Below are 17,191 nucleotides of genomic sequence, written 5' to 3'. Positions count from 1 at the left end.
AAAAAAAAAAAAAAAAAAAAAAAAAAGAAAAAAAACTTCTGTAAGGACAGGATCCCAGTAACTGTCCGTTCAACCTCACGCTGGTACCACTTTTGTTATTAATACATGTAGTCAAGATTATCGTTTCAGAATATCTTATATAATTCTCTTCATTTGCCTTTAAAAACTCTCCCTAACCTCAACCTCCTTGAAATGCTCACAATTGACTATGGTATAGACATCTCCCATTGTGATGTTCTGTTATTTCCAAATACATATCATTATCCTTTGGCGAATCTCTGATTGTCATTTAGGTTGACACATTTTAATAGACTTGTTAGAATGAAATACTAGAGCATATAGAAAACATTTAGTACAGGGCCTGGAGCACATTACATATATAATAGATGTTAACAACTGTTATTTTCAATTCACAGAGAAGCCAAGGTGGCCCCAAAGAACCATATGCAAGGCAAAGGCAGAGTGCACAGGTAATGTTATCTCAGCTAATAGCAAGTGTGGTCAGGAATGTGATCCAAGAAAGAGGTAGTGCCCCTGGCATCTGGCAGAGGCTGAATTTATTTCACTATTTTTTTTTTTACTCTTTTATTGATAGGGTCTTCTTCAATCAAAAGCTAGATTCCCACAATTTCTCGGATGATACAGTAGCACTCATACATTCTGCTTTTCCCTCAAAAGAATTATAAAATTTCCAAGTGCCTCAGATTGATCCCCAAAGTAGATATGGCATAAACTTGTGTTTATCTGTCTCAACCACATATATGCATGGACTGTGATTTCAGAAAGATATCGAATAGGGACTAAACATGAAGAAGTATCATTGAAAGAAAATGATATATTAGTACGATAAGTAAAATGAATACATAATTCAGACAAAATACAAATAGAATGGTAAATTTATTTTTTAAAACTACATTATAAAATATTTGGACATTCAAAAAATATCTATCTCTACATAATGATTCAGAGAAGGAAAGACAGTATTCATCTCTTCCTCTGAGTCAGAGGATAATAGCCTAAATAATTTCCCAATGGTAGAGTAGTACACTGACCTAGAAAGTTTAAGGCAGCTTATATAAAAATTCACATGAGCAGAAGCATGAGTTTGGCAGTCTTGGCTATAGTTGTATAAATTCATTCTTTTTATTAACATACTTCCAAATCAAAATCACAATATAAATAATTGCCATGTAAAATGTGCAATGCCATTGCAAAATTAAAGAAGCATAAGTTCATTCAAGATTTATTTCTATCCATCAAATGGCAATGCATTTAATTGATCCTTCCCACACTGGAAGGCAACTTGGTAATTTTTTTCTAATACCTTGAAAATGTGCAACTTTTGGAGCAAGCAATTCCACATCCAGAAATTGTCTAAGTCAATAATTATAGAAGTACAGGAACCATTTATCTTTAAGGAGGACTTTCTTGGAGGTCTTAAAAGATACTATAATATATATTTTTAAAACTACCTAAATTAGGGATTAATTAATCTCTAGAACAGGCATAGAGTGCAATAATATATAGCCATTGGAATTACAGATAAAGATACTTTTTTTTTCTAGTGACGTGGAAATACAGTTCATAATATACCGAGGAGAGGAAAGCAGTTGACAAAATAGCACCCATTCTAAGGAGCCATGTAGTATGGGTGGCATTGTCCCCATCTGTCCTTGAGGATTCACATTGAAATCGTAACTCCCAGTATCTCAGAATGGGACCTTATGTGGAAACAAGGTCACAGGGATGTAATTAAGATGAAGTCATGCTGGGACTGGATAGGTCCCTAATTAATACAATTGGTGTCATATAAATAGGGAATTCTGGACACACCCACAGAGTGCCTTGTGAGGAAGGGAGGCAGGGATGGAGCAATACGCCATCCATATGCCAAGATCCAGAAGCCAGGGAAAGGCATAGACTCTGCCTATGACCCTCAGAAGGAATTAACCGTGCCCTGTCACAGACTTCAGCCCCCAGAACTGTGAGAGAGTTGAAGCCATTTGGTTTAGGATATAGCAATGCATTGCTTAAGGATAGGAACACATTTTCATAAATGAGCTGTCACAGTGCAAAATCTCACGGGCTTACCTACAAAAACTAAGGTGGTTACATTGTCACTTGCAGTATAGTCTTATGGGACCAACGTCATTACAGTCCATCTCTGCAGCCCATCCTCAACTAAAGTGTCCTTATGTGGTGGGAGACCATACTTTATTATGTACTAGAGACCTAGCAGATTTATATCATTTTTTTTTTGGAGGGAAAAAAGGTACAGGCACATAAAAATGTCTAAAAATAAACTTTTTCAAAATCTTAAGCTTAGTTGTCTCTTGGTAGAGCAGTGGACAATTTTTATTTACAAATTTTTGTTTATTTTGTGATTTTAATGAATAAACATACATGCATAAAATGGTTCTAAATAACTTTTCTGAAACAATGACAGCCACCTACTCTCAAATGCAATCGCAAATATGCTTGGTATGTTTGGCTGCATGGCAGGCAAGGGAGACGGGGAGATGGGACACACCTGGCTTGAAATCCTGCCTTTGCCCCTTACCAGTTATGTCACTTTGGGCACAAGTACCATATAAGGTCATCGTAAGGTCTGAATGAAAGCACAGAGTAGATATTATGGACGTAGTGCAGCCTGGTACACAGCAAGTGCTCATTCATTTGTAGCCATGATCATGTACTTCTATCGCTGAGGAGCACTTAGTGCTTTTGTAAAATAAAGAAGCTGTCATTCTCTTAAAACAGCTTCACAAATTCATGGTCACCTTGCCAAAAGCCACAGGAAGCCTGGGGCTCCAATGATCTAGGAGTTGACACTCCAATCTAATCATTGTTTCCTTGCCAACCGTAGTTGCCCAATTTTACTGTCCCCACTCAAATTCATTCCAGTTACGTAGACTCGTTCTTCGGGATTATAGTACAAAGAATGCATGTGTACACCATGTGTATGCACACACAGAAATGTGAGAAAACATCTATAGGAGGAAAAGGCCTGAGATTTTCCAATTTTTCTTTCCAAACTTTGAAGTAAAAAAAATATGAAGAGGAAAGTTAGGCATGGTGGCCCACTCCTGTAATCCCATCAGCTCAGGAGGCTGAGGCAGGAGGATCGTGAGTTCAAAGCCAGCTCAGCAAACACAAGGCACTAAGCAACTCAGTGAGACCCTGTCTCTAAATAAAATACAAAATAGGGCTGAGGATGCGACTCACTGATTGAGTCCCCTTGAGTTCAATCCCCAGTACCCCCCCCCAAAAAAAAAGGTAGGAAAGAACAATCAGGATGTTTTAAATATTTCTTATGTGCCACCATTCTTTGCAAATGTTATTTCATTTAATGAACACAGTAACTCTCCCTGGCAATTATCATTATTTCTACTCTTATAAATATGAAAGAACCAGAGAGATGAAGGGGGTTCAAGGTCACACATCTTGTCAGTAATGGAGCTGACAGTCAAACATGATATTCTTTCTAGAATCAAGTGGGAATGTAGTGAATAAAGGCAGATTTTTTTTTTAAAAGAAACCATGTATATTTATATATCTGCATGGAGCAAAGAGAGAAAGAGAAAATAGTGTTTGCATTTTAAATTTATATACTGTTGCTAATAAATGTAGCCTTCCCCCCGCAGAAGAGCTAGGGGTTGATGGCACTACCAATTTCACAAACATTCTTTCTTTTAACCAATAGTGCACATTAAAAAAAAACAAATTACAAATACATACACTGGGTGATTTTTTGTGATCACATAAATAACCATGCTTTTCTTTCAAATGCTTCATAAACAGAACTATGCGTCTGACAACAAAAGTTTTTGCCTAAACTTTAGTCAATGAAACATGAAAATATACCTTTCTCATTTCCTCAAACAAGAGTAGTGCAGATGGACATTACAAAAGGGCACACTGGACATGGCTTTCCTATAGGAAAGATGTCCCAGGTCCCTGATGTTTAGTTTTCAAGATTCAGGGACTGCCAACATTGACCAAGTCCTCAGATGGGAAATTTTACACATACTATTTTATGCCACAATTCTGTGTTATTGATGTTTATCCTCATGTCCCAGTTCAAAAAATTGACAGAGATATAAAGGAATTTGCCCAAAGTTTCTCAGTTGTTAGTTTGTCTTTATCATGTAAGCACTTCTTTAGGGTAAAATCCCTAAAAACCTTTGAGGTCCCATGAAGCCAATTTGCTCATGAACATATCCCAGGTCTGTGGTTGAGCCCAAACCTGTATGGCTCCAATCCAGCACATTCTAAATCGTAATAATAAGCACTATTCAACCAGCCAACGCCTCTTCCAGCTACAAATCTTTGGAGTTCTCCATGCGTGTCTCAGGTCACAGGTTAATGCCTTGTCATTTTCTAGTATCATTCTTACCTTCTCAGTTCTTCTGAATACCTATTTCAGGAAAGATCTCAGCAGGAGTGTCAACTATCTATCAAGTGCAGACCAAAGCATCATTGCAACCAAACAGCCTCAAGGAAGCCAAATGGATGAGTGAGCACTTCCTGTTCAAGCCACAAGGGTATGTCTTATCTGGCTCGCAAATACTCCCAAATAACACATCTAAAGAATTGTAACTTGCGCACACGCGCGCGCGCACACACACACACACACACACACACTCATCACACGATATGCAGGAAAAATGCTTTTGCTTCCCCATCATCCTTGACGGAAACTGTTTAAGAATTTCCGGAGAATCCAAAAAGAATTTAAATGTTCATGATCTCACTAAATATCCAGATCCCTTCTGAATTTTGCAGATGTCTTTGTAGGTGTTACAGTTTAGATGTGATGTCCCCCAAAGGCTCATGTGTGAGACAGTGCAAGAAGGTGTGGAGGAAACATGACTGGATTGTGAGAGCCTTAACCCAACCAGTGAATGGATCCCTGATGGGATTAACTTGGTGGTGGCTGGAGGCAGGTGGGTGTGGCTGGAGGAGGGGGCATTGGGGGCGTGGCTTTGGGGTCTCTATTTGTCTCTGGAGAGTGGAGTCTCTCTCTGCTTCCTGATCACCATGTGAGCTGCTTCCCTCCACCACACTCTTCCTCCATGATGTCCTGCCTCCCCTTGAGCCCTGAGGAATGGAGCCTGCTGTCTGTGGACTGCGACCTCTGAAACCCTGAGCCCTAAATAAACCTTTGCTCCTCTTTGTTTTGGTTGAGTCCTTTTAGTCATGGCAGTGAAAAAGGTGACTAAAACAGTAGGCATGTGTCAACAGCACATTTCTGAATTTAAATTTCTTTATAGAATGGATCAGTGAATGGATATTTTTGTTAGAAAAGATGCACAAGATCAAAAACATTTTCTCAGGGAACAGGAATATTTTTGAGAAGTAAAAAAGTTCCCTCAGAAGATTTTGACCAATCTAGACATTAGGAGGGTACTTAAATTTTGCTTTGTTCTCTGGTTGCATGAGATAGTAGAAAGGGAACTGAATTGGTAATGAGAAGAACTTTTAAAATCTTTAAATAAATTAATTAGAACAATTTAAAAATTGTTCCATACATATGGAAGACATTATTTTAAATACATGTATGGGTGTATATAATATATATATTATGTACATTATATCATATATATATATATGTGTATATATCATATATATATACACACATATATACTTATATATATTTGAAATATATGTGTATATTTTTTCCCTGATGTTTACAGTGGTAAAGTCATTCAAAACCAAGACTAGGAATAACTGGATAATCTGTATTAATGAGAGACAATGCAAAAAATGATGGAGCACATGGGATCTGGCATCCATTTGCCTCAGTTCTATCCCACACTAGCTGTGTGAATTTAGGGAAATGGTTCAATCTTTCCACTTATAAAGGAAGTCATTGATTAGTCCTTTATAAGGCATTTCAAATCAAATGAAATAATGTCTCTATGGCATTTAGCAAACTGCTGGTCTCAGTGCATTAGTATTAATACCATCTGGGTATGGTTTATGATCATCTCACAACATTCTCCTCTTAGGAAGATAATAGAAACAACCCCCCAACATAACAATACCATATTGAGCAAGCTTTATGTTTGTAAAGTGCTAGAAACTTTAGGAATGTTAACTGTATTTTTAAATACCTCATCATTTTTTAAAACCTCTTCCTCAGTAAGAAGGGGTGGTAGTAGGCACAGCTGGACATTATGCTTGTTTTTCCTTACCTTGTTATGGTCTAAGCTCAGCCAATATAGATATATAAATTACAGATTATAAATTATAAAATTTAATAAGTAAGATAATATTATTATAAGGTAAATAATGTTAAGTTACTCTAGTTATAAGTTAGGAGCAATAAACATAAGTTTCTCATGAGTAAGCATAAGCAACAGTAGGACAATAATCTTATAATGCTAAGATTTATAAGACACAGGATTTAAGCTGTAAGGTGTATGGGTAAGTACAGGCTTATAGGTTAACATAGCTATAGACAAGGTTAAGTCAATATAGTCATAGGCAATAGATTAGCCATAGTGACTCCATATTATGACTCTTTTCTAAACTTGTTATATAGGCTGTTCTTAATATTCTTAAAATTGTTTTTGTGTACACACTACAAATGCGGGTGTAGACCCCTACAGATCATGATAGGGCTGTTTTTGCTCTGCTAACTGCATTCTCAGCCCTTGTATCCTGCTTGCTTGCAACTTGCAGATTTCATAACATGTGGTTTCTCCCTTTAAATACTCTGCCCCAGTCACAGACGGTTGCTGTTCTCCTCTAAGATCACTTGGACTCTGGGAAGAACAGTCTCTGGTCAGATAGTAAAAAGACTCTCTAATTTGATTAAAATCTGGACTTAGAGTGTTTTCTGAGTGGTCATTCCATAACAACCTAACCATCCCAAGCATCCAAAAGTTGTAACTCTTATTATCTTCATTTGATGGCTGTGGATCCCTGAGGATCCGAATAATGATGCAATCTGCTCCACTTTCCATGGCTGGAAAAAAAATCCAGAATCCCAGCCTAAGACAGATTCTAAGGCTCCTTCAAGCCCCATGGGGCCTGCTACATTTTTCACAGTGTTTTTTTTTTTCCCTCATCAACCAATTCTTCCTTTCTCTTGCCTCAAACAGTTGTATCCCAGGAAGCAAGCTGAGCAATCTGTTTTCTACCTTATTAATAAACACACACACACACACACACACACACACACACACACACACACACACACATGAATGCAATAATTAATGCAGTCTTCTAACATTAATGGCCAGAGCTGAGTTAACCTAGCAACATAGCAATAAAGCTGTAGTACCTTGTCATTCACAAGTGGCCTGTATCAACACTAGACAACATTTCTTCTTAGACAACATTCCTTCTAGAAGATGCTTCCACTGATGAAAAAGATGGTGCAGATGCTAACACACATTAAGAGTGTGCATGGGGTGGTACTCTGGATCAGACAGAGAAAAATGAAGGGCAGGGAGGGGGATGGGAATAGGAAAGACAGTGGAATGAATGGGACAGAACTTTCTCGTGTTCATATATGAACACACGACCAGGGAAACTCCACATCATGTACAACCACAAGAATGAGAAGTTACACTCCATGTAGGTATGATATGTCAAAATACATTCTGTTGTCATGTATAACTAAAAAGAAGAACTTAAAAAATATTTATAAGATGGTGCAAGTTAGTGGAGCCCATTTCACCCCTTTGAATAATATCAGCAGTGTGAATCCAGCACAGGATCCTTCAATCAGAGAGAATTCAGGAATGCTGGTCCCCAGAACTATATCAACCTCTTGAGAAATCCCCAGTGTTACTTTGCTGAAGGAAGCCCAGGTGAACCAGATCATGTCTTCTTACACCGCATATATAGACCTCTCACTAGCCTGCTACACCCTTAATGAAAAACTGCCCCTCCCACAGTTCCAGTTGAAAGAACAGTCCAGAAGGGAATGTTTTGACTCTCATGACCTTTTATTCAGGACACAAGCGACAGGACAGCAGAAGGAATGTGACCTAGGGGCAACCAATGCATAGAGTAGCTATTGACTTATGATTTGACCTGGGGCTGAAAGTTGTATCTAAACTAAAAAAAAAAAAAAAAAAAAAAAGATAGCTGGGACAATCATGGTCCTTCTCTTAGGACATGAGACAAGAATCACGGAAAGCAGAAAGGGAATAAATATGCTGAGAGGGCAGGCAGGCCAGTGACCGAGACACATTATGGCAGCAACTAGCCATGACACTCTTGCTGCTTATTGCCATGAACCCCAAGACACAAGGACTGGGCCTCTATTTTAGTCAGCTTTTTTTGCTGCTGTGACAAAAGGACCTGACCAGAACAACTGTAGAGGAGGAAAAGTTTATTTGGGGGCTCACGGTTTCAGAGGTCTCCGTCCATAGACAGCAGGCTCCATTCCTCGGGGCTCGAGGGGAGGCAGGACATCATGGAGGAAGAGTGTGGTGGAGGGAAGCAGCTCACATGGTGATCAGGAAGCAGAGAGAGACTCCACTCTCCAGAGACAAATAGAGACCTCAAAGCCACGCCCCCAATGCCCCCTCCTCCAGCCACACCCACCTGCCTCCAGCCACCACCCAGTTAATCCCATCAGGGATCCATTCACTGGTTGGGTTAAGGCCCTCACAACCCAGTCATGTTTCCTCCACACCTTCTTGCACTGTTTCACACGTGAGCTTTTGGGGGACACCTCACATCCAGCCATAACAGCCTGTTTAAGTTCTTGCACTTGTTTTAGGGAGAATTATCCTCCACAGTGGGTACCCCTACTGTGGGCACCCTCTTCCCTCCACAGAGCAGTCAGCCTATGTGAATTAACTCCTCCATACCCAAGACTAGCAGATAAACAATTATTTCAATGGGAGTCTTTACTATTCCTCTTCCCAATGGATTTGATGAAGGGGGATTTAAACTCCATCCAAGATGTTCTCTACATCCCTTTATTCCGTCTTTGTTCTCTTTCTTCATCCCCTCACTTCCTTCAACCAGTACTTATTAAGCATCAGTTGTCTGGTATTTTGGTAGGATTTGCAGCTCCTGGAGTTAGCCCTTCTAAGGTGCAAGGTGCTGTGTTAGATACTTAGAATATTCAGATGACGGAGCATTTAGTCTGGTTACAAAGCTAGAACGTAAACATGTCACTAATGAGTGTGCCCTGGGATCCATCAGGAGGTGACCTCATCCACCAAGTCCCCCCTATTCAGTGACATTCATGCTGACACCTGAAGAGGGGAGAAGAATTCACCAGCTAAGTGTGATCGAGTGAGAAGCAAGAGAGAGCATGTTTTCTGGAGTGGAATCAGCATATGCAAAAGTCCATCAGACCAGCGAGAAACCATCTTTGGGACCCCCCAAATGGAAGAAATGTGAAATGTGGACAGAGGAAGAAATTGGTAGGAGAGTTAAAAGGGTGAGGGTGGGCCTCCTCCCATCCTACAAGTTGGGATTCGTTTCAATGGAAGCTCAGTTCATTCATGTAGGTTCCAGATACAAAAGAGAGTGGGAGGGAGCTGGAGGGTGGAGAGGGGCTGGGAAGAGCTCAGAATTTCAGAGAGCAGAGACTGGCTTCTCGTGTTCACCATAGCTTCTCTCCAGCAACTATCTTATGCTGTCCAGAGGCACTTAGGTTGGGGGGGGGGGGAAGTGTTTGTTTGTAATCATCACCACTATGATCACAATTGTTTTTCACCTTTGGAGGATATTTAATGGTCTGCCATGTGCATTTACAGGCTTGATCTTTTTTTAAAATTCCCCGTGCTATGGGGAAGTAGGCAAGGGGTATTCTTTCCAATTTACAGATGAGAAGGAGACAGGCTCTTGAAGGAAAGCTAAGCTAATAAAATGCTGTACAAATACAGCAAAAGTCGGATACATGCCTGCAGAAGATTAAGACTCAACAGAAACTCGTGGTTCTGAACACATTTTCCTGGGATTCTTTTTTTCCTACTAAAGCATGACTATTTTTCTTCTGGCCTTATAGATGGGTCAGGGCTTGATGCAAATCCTCCCGGCCACAGAGAATGCCTTTACTTCAGCAGGATTCTAGGGTGCCTCTCTGGTTCCTATTTGGGACAGTCCCAAGGTCATGGAGCATCTGGTTAGTAGGTACCCATTGCTGACCCCATGAGGGGTCAGTTCTACTCTGGAAAATTCAACTGGACACACTGTAACCATTTCCAGTGTAGGCAAATGCCTAAGGACTATGATTTGAGGAAGATCAGGAACATTCTCTCTCCATACTTCACCCAACAATCCTCCAGGGTCCAATGCCTGAAATTCTTCCATTGGATCTTCTCCTTTAGAATCAACACTAGCCCTTCTGGAATGTTCTCTAAAAGGTGAATATTCCAAGAAGCAGCTCCTTGGAAAGTCACTTGTGCTTTGGTAAAAATGAGTCTAGTAGCATCTAGATGATAGAGACGGAGGGGCTCAAAAGAGAGACGAGCAAGGGTATATATATAGCTTTTGTACTTTAGAAACTCTCAAACATCTAATTTGCAAAAAGGTAACCCTAATGCCCCAGATCACTCTCTGATGGATTTCTCTTTCCACCTTTTTCATCATCATTAAAATTGGAAACATCATCATTATCACTTTTATAGTAATGTATCGAGCACTTATTTATAGCCTTTTGCTGTATTTGTACTTTAGCTTAGAGATTTTGTGAGATATTTTTCATGGGCAAAATCATTTTACCACTTCAGTAACCTTTAAAAGTAGGAGCTGTTTTTACCTCTATCTTATATATGAGAAAGGTAAAAGTCTAGTAAGCTAAATAACTTGCCCAAGGTAGCCAAGCGAGTAAAGAGTGAAATGTGGATTCAAATCCATAGGAAATCTCTCTGACCCTTATCTCTCTCTTTTCCTTTTTTTTTCTTTCTGTATTTGTGGGGCCAAACACCACAGTCTTCATAAACTCAGGAAAGCACCAAGTGCAGAAGTCATTCACTCTTTTTATTGTGTATCTATCAATTCATATTCCATCGGCACACAATTTTTGCCGCTAATTGACAGGCTATAAAGGTATAATTAATGCAGTTTTAAATTACATCACACCCTCAATGGAACATTGCTGCTTAGGATTTAAATTTTTATATTAGAATTCCCTGTCTTGCTGGCACAGTGGCCTGTAATCCCAGCAGCTCGGGAGGCTGAGGTAGGAGGATTGCAGGTTCACAGCCAGCCTCAGCAACTTAGTGAAGCCCTAAGCAACTCAGTAAGACCCTATATCTAAATAAAAGAAAAAGAAAAATAAGGGTAGGGGGCTGGGGATGTGGCTCAGTGGTTAAATATCCCTGGGTTCAATCCCTGGTACCAAAAAAAAAAAAAAATCCCTGTCTTGTTTATACTTGATGGAGGGGGAGAGTTGTCTCATGTACACGTATTTTTAACAAAAATGAGTGACTGTAAGTAAGATTAAATTATTGCTTTATAATCAAAATCTTCTGCACATTCTAAATGAAAATACACTGGTTTTTAATTGAACTTTACCTCGGTCAATTAATAGCCAATAGAAAATAAAGCCCCAAATACACAAGATGATGTCTGTTGAACTTGTCTCTAAATACAAATGCTCCTTGGTATTTTCAGAAAAGATCTCAAATATATAACTTAATGAGTGAGATAAGATAAACCTGAAACATGGATAACATCTACCTTTTAACATTTCTTTGAGGATTAGGGATAAGATAGAGCAAATGTCTGCCCAGTGGGAGGGAACAGAAGATTGTAGCATATAAGGGAGTATAGTTTAGAGTGGGACTGCTTACATCTTGGCTTTGACATTTCCTACAGTTTTGTTCCTGATGATTGGTTAACATCCTTGAACCTCATGGTGAAAGGCTGGAGCCACACAGATCCACCGTGCTGATGTACCATGGTTTAGGACTTCCTAGGAAGTTTGTGCAAGGAACGTAGCACTTGTCATCTCTCTCATGGGAGTTTTAAAAGAGTAACTATTATTATATTGCATTTATAATGACATGCTCCACTTTGTTATCACTAACATGAGTCATAAATGTTATCTATTAAGATCAAGAAAGCAGTATGGTGTTGCTTGGGAAACAGCTCAGAATTTAAGTGCAGGAATAAATATGATATCGCTGCTACTGCTTCCATTTAAATGAAGTAGGACTATACTTCATATATCAGAAATACTGCATTTCTGGATCAGCTAACCTCCTTGGGAGTCACAGAGGCAGAAAAGACAGATAGAATTGAAATATGAAGTGCACGAGACATAGCAGAACTGATAAAGCAAAATTAGGGTTGGAGCAGAGGTGGTGGCACTTGCCTGTAAATCCAGCAGCTGGGGAGGCTGAGGCAGGAGCATCGCAAGTTCAAAGCCAGCCTCAGCCAAAGCAAGGCACTAAGCAACTCAGTGAGACCCTGTCTCTAAATAAAATACAAAATAGGGCTGGGGATGTGGCTCAGTGGTCAAGTGCTCCTGGGTTCAATCTCGTTACCAAAAAATAAAAATAAAAAATAGGATTGGAGATGAAAGAATTGGAGGAACCAGGCATGTTGACTCAAGCAGCTGATTCCATAAGGACAGAACCTGGAGCCATAGCGCTGAACCAGGATATGATGAGGACATCATTTGGGGGAAGGTTAAGTTCTTTCGATGCTCTTGCAAGTGTACCAATGTGGTCCTGCACACTGCAGATGTGATAGGTCCTCCACTTTCCATTTCACATGCACCCACGATTGCAAATCCAGAAGAAGGAAAGAATATGTTAATATAATTATTTAAAAGGAAAAGAAAAAGAAAAGACCAAAGGACCACACTGGTCAAGTATTGATGTGGTGAAATAAGAATGATTGGTACAAGACAAGACTACATCTACACAGAGATTCAGAATCAGTATGAGAAGAGGATAAATCTGATTTCTTACACCAACTCCAAAATGGTGGTGTAAGAGATTTTCAGAATCTATTTTATCACTTGGGAACAAATGGAACAGACCACCAGAGTCAGTGCTCTGTCCCGAATTTCTGTTTTGACCCAAAGGCTAGTGACAACTCTCCTGACCTAATTTAAGTGGAGATTAAGGATGTGGACTCTTTGCCTGGAAGTCTTCAAAATTGGCTGAAGCTTTTCCCTCAAGGCTTGACATTTATAGGTTATTAAGACTTTAAATCTACTGTATCCATCAGGCTTCCTAAGGAAAGGACATATATAGAAAGTACATTTTCTCCCATAAGGCCATAAATCCAGATGCCTGGAGAGGTAATACCACTTTCTATGGACAATCTATAGGAAATGATTTAAAATGTGGGTTATCTTTAAGAACCACTCGTGTGTATAACTGTTTGCAAGTGATAGACCTGTGAAAAACTGCACATACAGTTTTTCTTCAGTCTCACCCATTCTCTGCCCACTGCACACAGAATTACACCCTTAAAAAATCACTTTTTTTATTTCAGAGGTATACATCTATGCTTTTCTCTATGCTTGTCAAATTCCACACGTACATACACTTATGCAGAAAACCATACTTTATTTTTATAAAAATCCTATTTCACACTGTATACTAATTGGACACCTGATAGAATAAATCACTCTCATGTTGATTCAAAGAAACAAACTTGCTCTTTCCCCATTTAACAACGTTATCAAATGCAAAAAAAAATTAAATACCCATTTTCTTTTATGTAACAATTTTATACACACAATTACATGTATTGACCTCTAGGTCAATGGATATTCATTTCATTCATTCTTTTTAATGGAAGTATAGTATCTCATGATGTACATGAGTTATACTTTAATTGCTTTTCTGTAATGGATTTACTAGTTGTTTCCAATTCTTTCCATTACAGAAGATGTTGCAGTAAATATCCTTGAACATATTGCAATGGTCTGAATGTTTGTTTCCTCTCCAAAATTTACTTTTGGAAACCTAATCCCCAAAGAGATGTTATTAGGCAGTGGTGCCTTTGCCAGATGATTTGCTTATATGGATGGAGCCCTTGTGAATGGGATTAGTGCCCTCATAAAGGGTGAAGAGACCAGTGTCCTTCACTTCTGCCATGTGAAGATGGCAAGAAGGTGTTATCTATGAACCAGAAAGTGGACCCTCACCAGACACTGAATCTACTGGCACCTTGATCTCACATTTTCAGGCTTCAGAACTGTAAGAAATAAATTTCTGTAGTTTACCAACTACTGAGTTTATGGTGATTAATTATAGCATCCAAAGAACCCTATGACAAATATCTTCACATGCACTTTTATTTTTACAGCATAAACCCCAAAAAGAAAAGGATTGTAGCTTAAAAACTTTGGAAACTACCAGTTTTCGAGTTCTTGTCCATTTCTCTGTAAAACTTCCACAAAAACTGAGAAACAGGATATTTCTAAAGTTGTCATGATCAATTTACAACATTTGTTGATCATTTACTGTTTTGTAGTCCCTATGAAAGGAACTAGAGAGAAAAGCAGAGATGAATGGAACATATTTTGTGGCACTAAGAGATTACATTCCCTTTCATTTGTCAATAACTCCTGCAGAAAAAGATAGCTCAGAGAGACTCTTCATGGCACTGCATGCACACAGAAAATACTGTCTTCCTCTCTATCCAGTTCTTTAAACATTCTAAGCCTCTAACATTTTCTCTCTTTCCCCTCTCATGTCTCTAACATGGATCTTTTTAAATGTAGATCAACCAACTAATTTATCTGGCTTTTTAAGTTTTCTTTGTCCATTATTCATGCTCTCTTGCACAAATAGGAGTCCAGTGACTGATTTATTAGGGAAAAAAAATAGGAAACCTTCATCATAGAGCCTCGGAATCCTTGCAGAAGGGCTGAAAATATTTTAAACATAGTAACTTCACTTCTATTACCCCTCCCTACACACATGCACACGCAAGCATGCACACACCCGTGTGCGCGCACAAGAGCATGCGCACACACGCACCCCCCCCCCCAAGAAAAAAAGACTATATTGCAGTACAACTTGGTGTGATAAATTCTCTGAACAAATGAATGAATAAAATGCAATGGGAGTCTAAACAATGGAACAAATCATTCATTTGGGGGTAGAGTTAAGGGGAAGAAGTAAATATGAGAATGATCAACATTGAGAAGTTAACATTTAAGCTGAGGTAAAAGACAACATTTCCCCCTCTAGACTTGGGTAGAAGGGTGTTCCAAACAGTTTGAAGAAAAATAGCAAGGATACTGAGCAAGAAAGAGCTTTTGAGTTTTGGAGGGACCTCCAGGTACAGCTCAGGCTAGTGTTTCTTTAATATGAATGTAATAAGAATCATCCAGATAGCTTGCTTAAAATGAAGATTAATGGGAAATATTTTGATTTGGGGTCTAGAAATCTGTGATTTAAACCAGCTCATCCAGATGGACCCCATTTTGAAATATACCAGAAGAGGCTATGTGGTAAGGTATGGTAAAAAAAATGATGTGAAAGCAGAATGTGAAATAATACAGACTAATATTTCAGGTAAGTGACATGTGAGACAGTCAGACATTATGTCAGAAAATGATGTCAGGTCTTTGAACTTTGTTGTGAGAATAATGTTGATCCCCAAAGCCACTCTTTTACAGAAAATGGTGATTGAAAGGCCAAGTATTTGCTTGTTTTGTTTCATTTGGTTGCCAGTGAAATATGATCAGACTAGCGAGCTCAGAATATCTAGTTCAAGCATTCCAAAAGCTGTCTTGATGGATGTCAAATTGATATATTCAGGCATTTTTATTTAGACCTACAAACAAGGCACATGTGATTATCTTGTAGATCATGCATGTCAACAAGCTCCACAGTTGTGTAGCCAGAGCCAGATATACAGAGCTCAGGTCTGGGAGCATAGAGCAGGCTCTTACATAATTTCTCAGCTAGTCACTGTTAGGGCCTGTGATTAATGCTACATGACGGGCTTTGAACTTTCTGTTCAGATAGGTTTGCTTGCCTTTCAGAGCTCCCAACAAGAAGAAATGTGTGACCTGCAGATTTCACTCCGCATAACTGTCATCTCAGCCAACCACACAGACACTGTTCTATGCCCCCCCCCGTGAGAAATCATTTCTGTGCCTTTTTCCTCTGTCCATAGACAAATTGCCATAAGACGCTCAGGGTGATTTTTTAAAAAGGGGAGATAAAACAGAGGAGGAAATCTAACTTCCTAAAACCCAGTCGCTGAGGAAAGCTACACAAAGAAGGCTGGTGGCCTCTTCTAGGAAGTACCCAAAGAGCCCTGCAGGAGTGGCCAGAGCACAGGAGTTGCAATGGGTGGGTTAGGGGTACCCCTCTTGACTCCAGCATCTTTAGCAGCAGAGCCGCTGTGCCTCTCCAGTTGGAGCTCTCTGGGAGCTGTGAACCACGGTCCTGACGAGGAGCTGTCCCAGTGCTGACTAACTTTTCCATCTTGGACAAGTCCTCCCCGCTGTAATATTTAATCTGAGTCCCTCCTCTCCTCCCCACTCATCTGCAAAGGTCCAGTTGATATTCTGGCTTCTGCCAAAGCCCCGCGGCAGCTTTTCCCGCTCCCTCCCCATCTCCCGAAGAGGGAAGAGGCTTCTCCTAACAGCCCCTGCGCCTTTTGCCAGCTGTGAGGTGAGATGACACTTCCTTGGGCTTCCAGCCATGGTCCCTCTTTCCTGCCCTGCCACCCCACAATAGCACCTTGGGAGTGGGCAGGAACCAAGTAAGGGTTGTGAAGACCGGGTTTTGAGCAGAACCGAGCAGAGAGCACCCCACCTGACCTGTCCTCACCTGATACTTGGCTGCCTCGGTCCCCTCCCCGTGCACATTCCGCTACTCACCAATTCCAGGGCTCGAAGGAAGGCGAGGGGCTCCTTCAGCGCCCGGAAGGTGCCCGCTGAGGCCAGCTTTGGGTGGACAAGACAAGAGAGAGAAAGCAAAGGCGTGAGGAAGGGGCTAAGGGTGCGTCTCCGGAAGCCGCGGTGTCCCCTGCCATTCCCGCCCAGCTCCCAGCGACAGTCGCCCTGCCCAGTCCCCTCTTACCTGACTCACGGGGTCCATAGCTCGCCCTCGCTGGGTCTTCTCACCCACCGGCTCCCTTTTAGATGAAGTTCTTTCGACTGATATCAGGGTCACAAGGGTCTTGGGGACCCGCTGGAGGAGGAGCAAGGCCCGGGAGCAGCCAAGCGAGGGCAGGGGACCTAGGAGAGCGGTTGCCCAGCGCCAGCTCGCCGCGCTCGGCTGCC

The 17,191-nt window shown here is 40.4% G+C and overlaps 1 protein-coding gene across 1 annotated transcript in view; it reads right to left on the bottom strand.

Moving 5' to 3' along the window:
• The window catches only part of Synpr (synaptoporin), a 342,176-nt gene extending 324,991 nt beyond the window's left edge, over positions 1–17,185 (bottom strand). The window contains exons 1-2 of the mRNA XM_015494495.2: positions 16,989–17,185; positions 16,787–16,852 (exon numbers count right to left, since the gene is read on the bottom strand). Coding sequence (XP_015349981.1) covers positions 16,787–16,852; positions 16,989–17,006 — 84 coding nt within the window. The 5' untranslated portion in view covers positions 17,007–17,185. The remainder of the gene's footprint in view (positions 1–16,786; positions 16,853–16,988) is intronic.
• Between the last annotated feature and the right edge of the window lie 6 nt (positions 17,186–17,191).

The sequence above is a fragment of the Marmota marmota genome, unplaced genomic scaffold, assembly GCF_001458135.2.
Source record: "Marmota marmota marmota unplaced genomic scaffold, marMar, whole genome shotgun sequence".
Classification (NCBI taxonomy): Eukaryota; Metazoa; Chordata; class Mammalia; order Rodentia; family Sciuridae; genus Marmota; species Marmota marmota.
The sequence above is the reverse complement of the archived record's forward strand: the minus strand, read 5'-3'. Positions and strand labels throughout refer to the sequence as shown.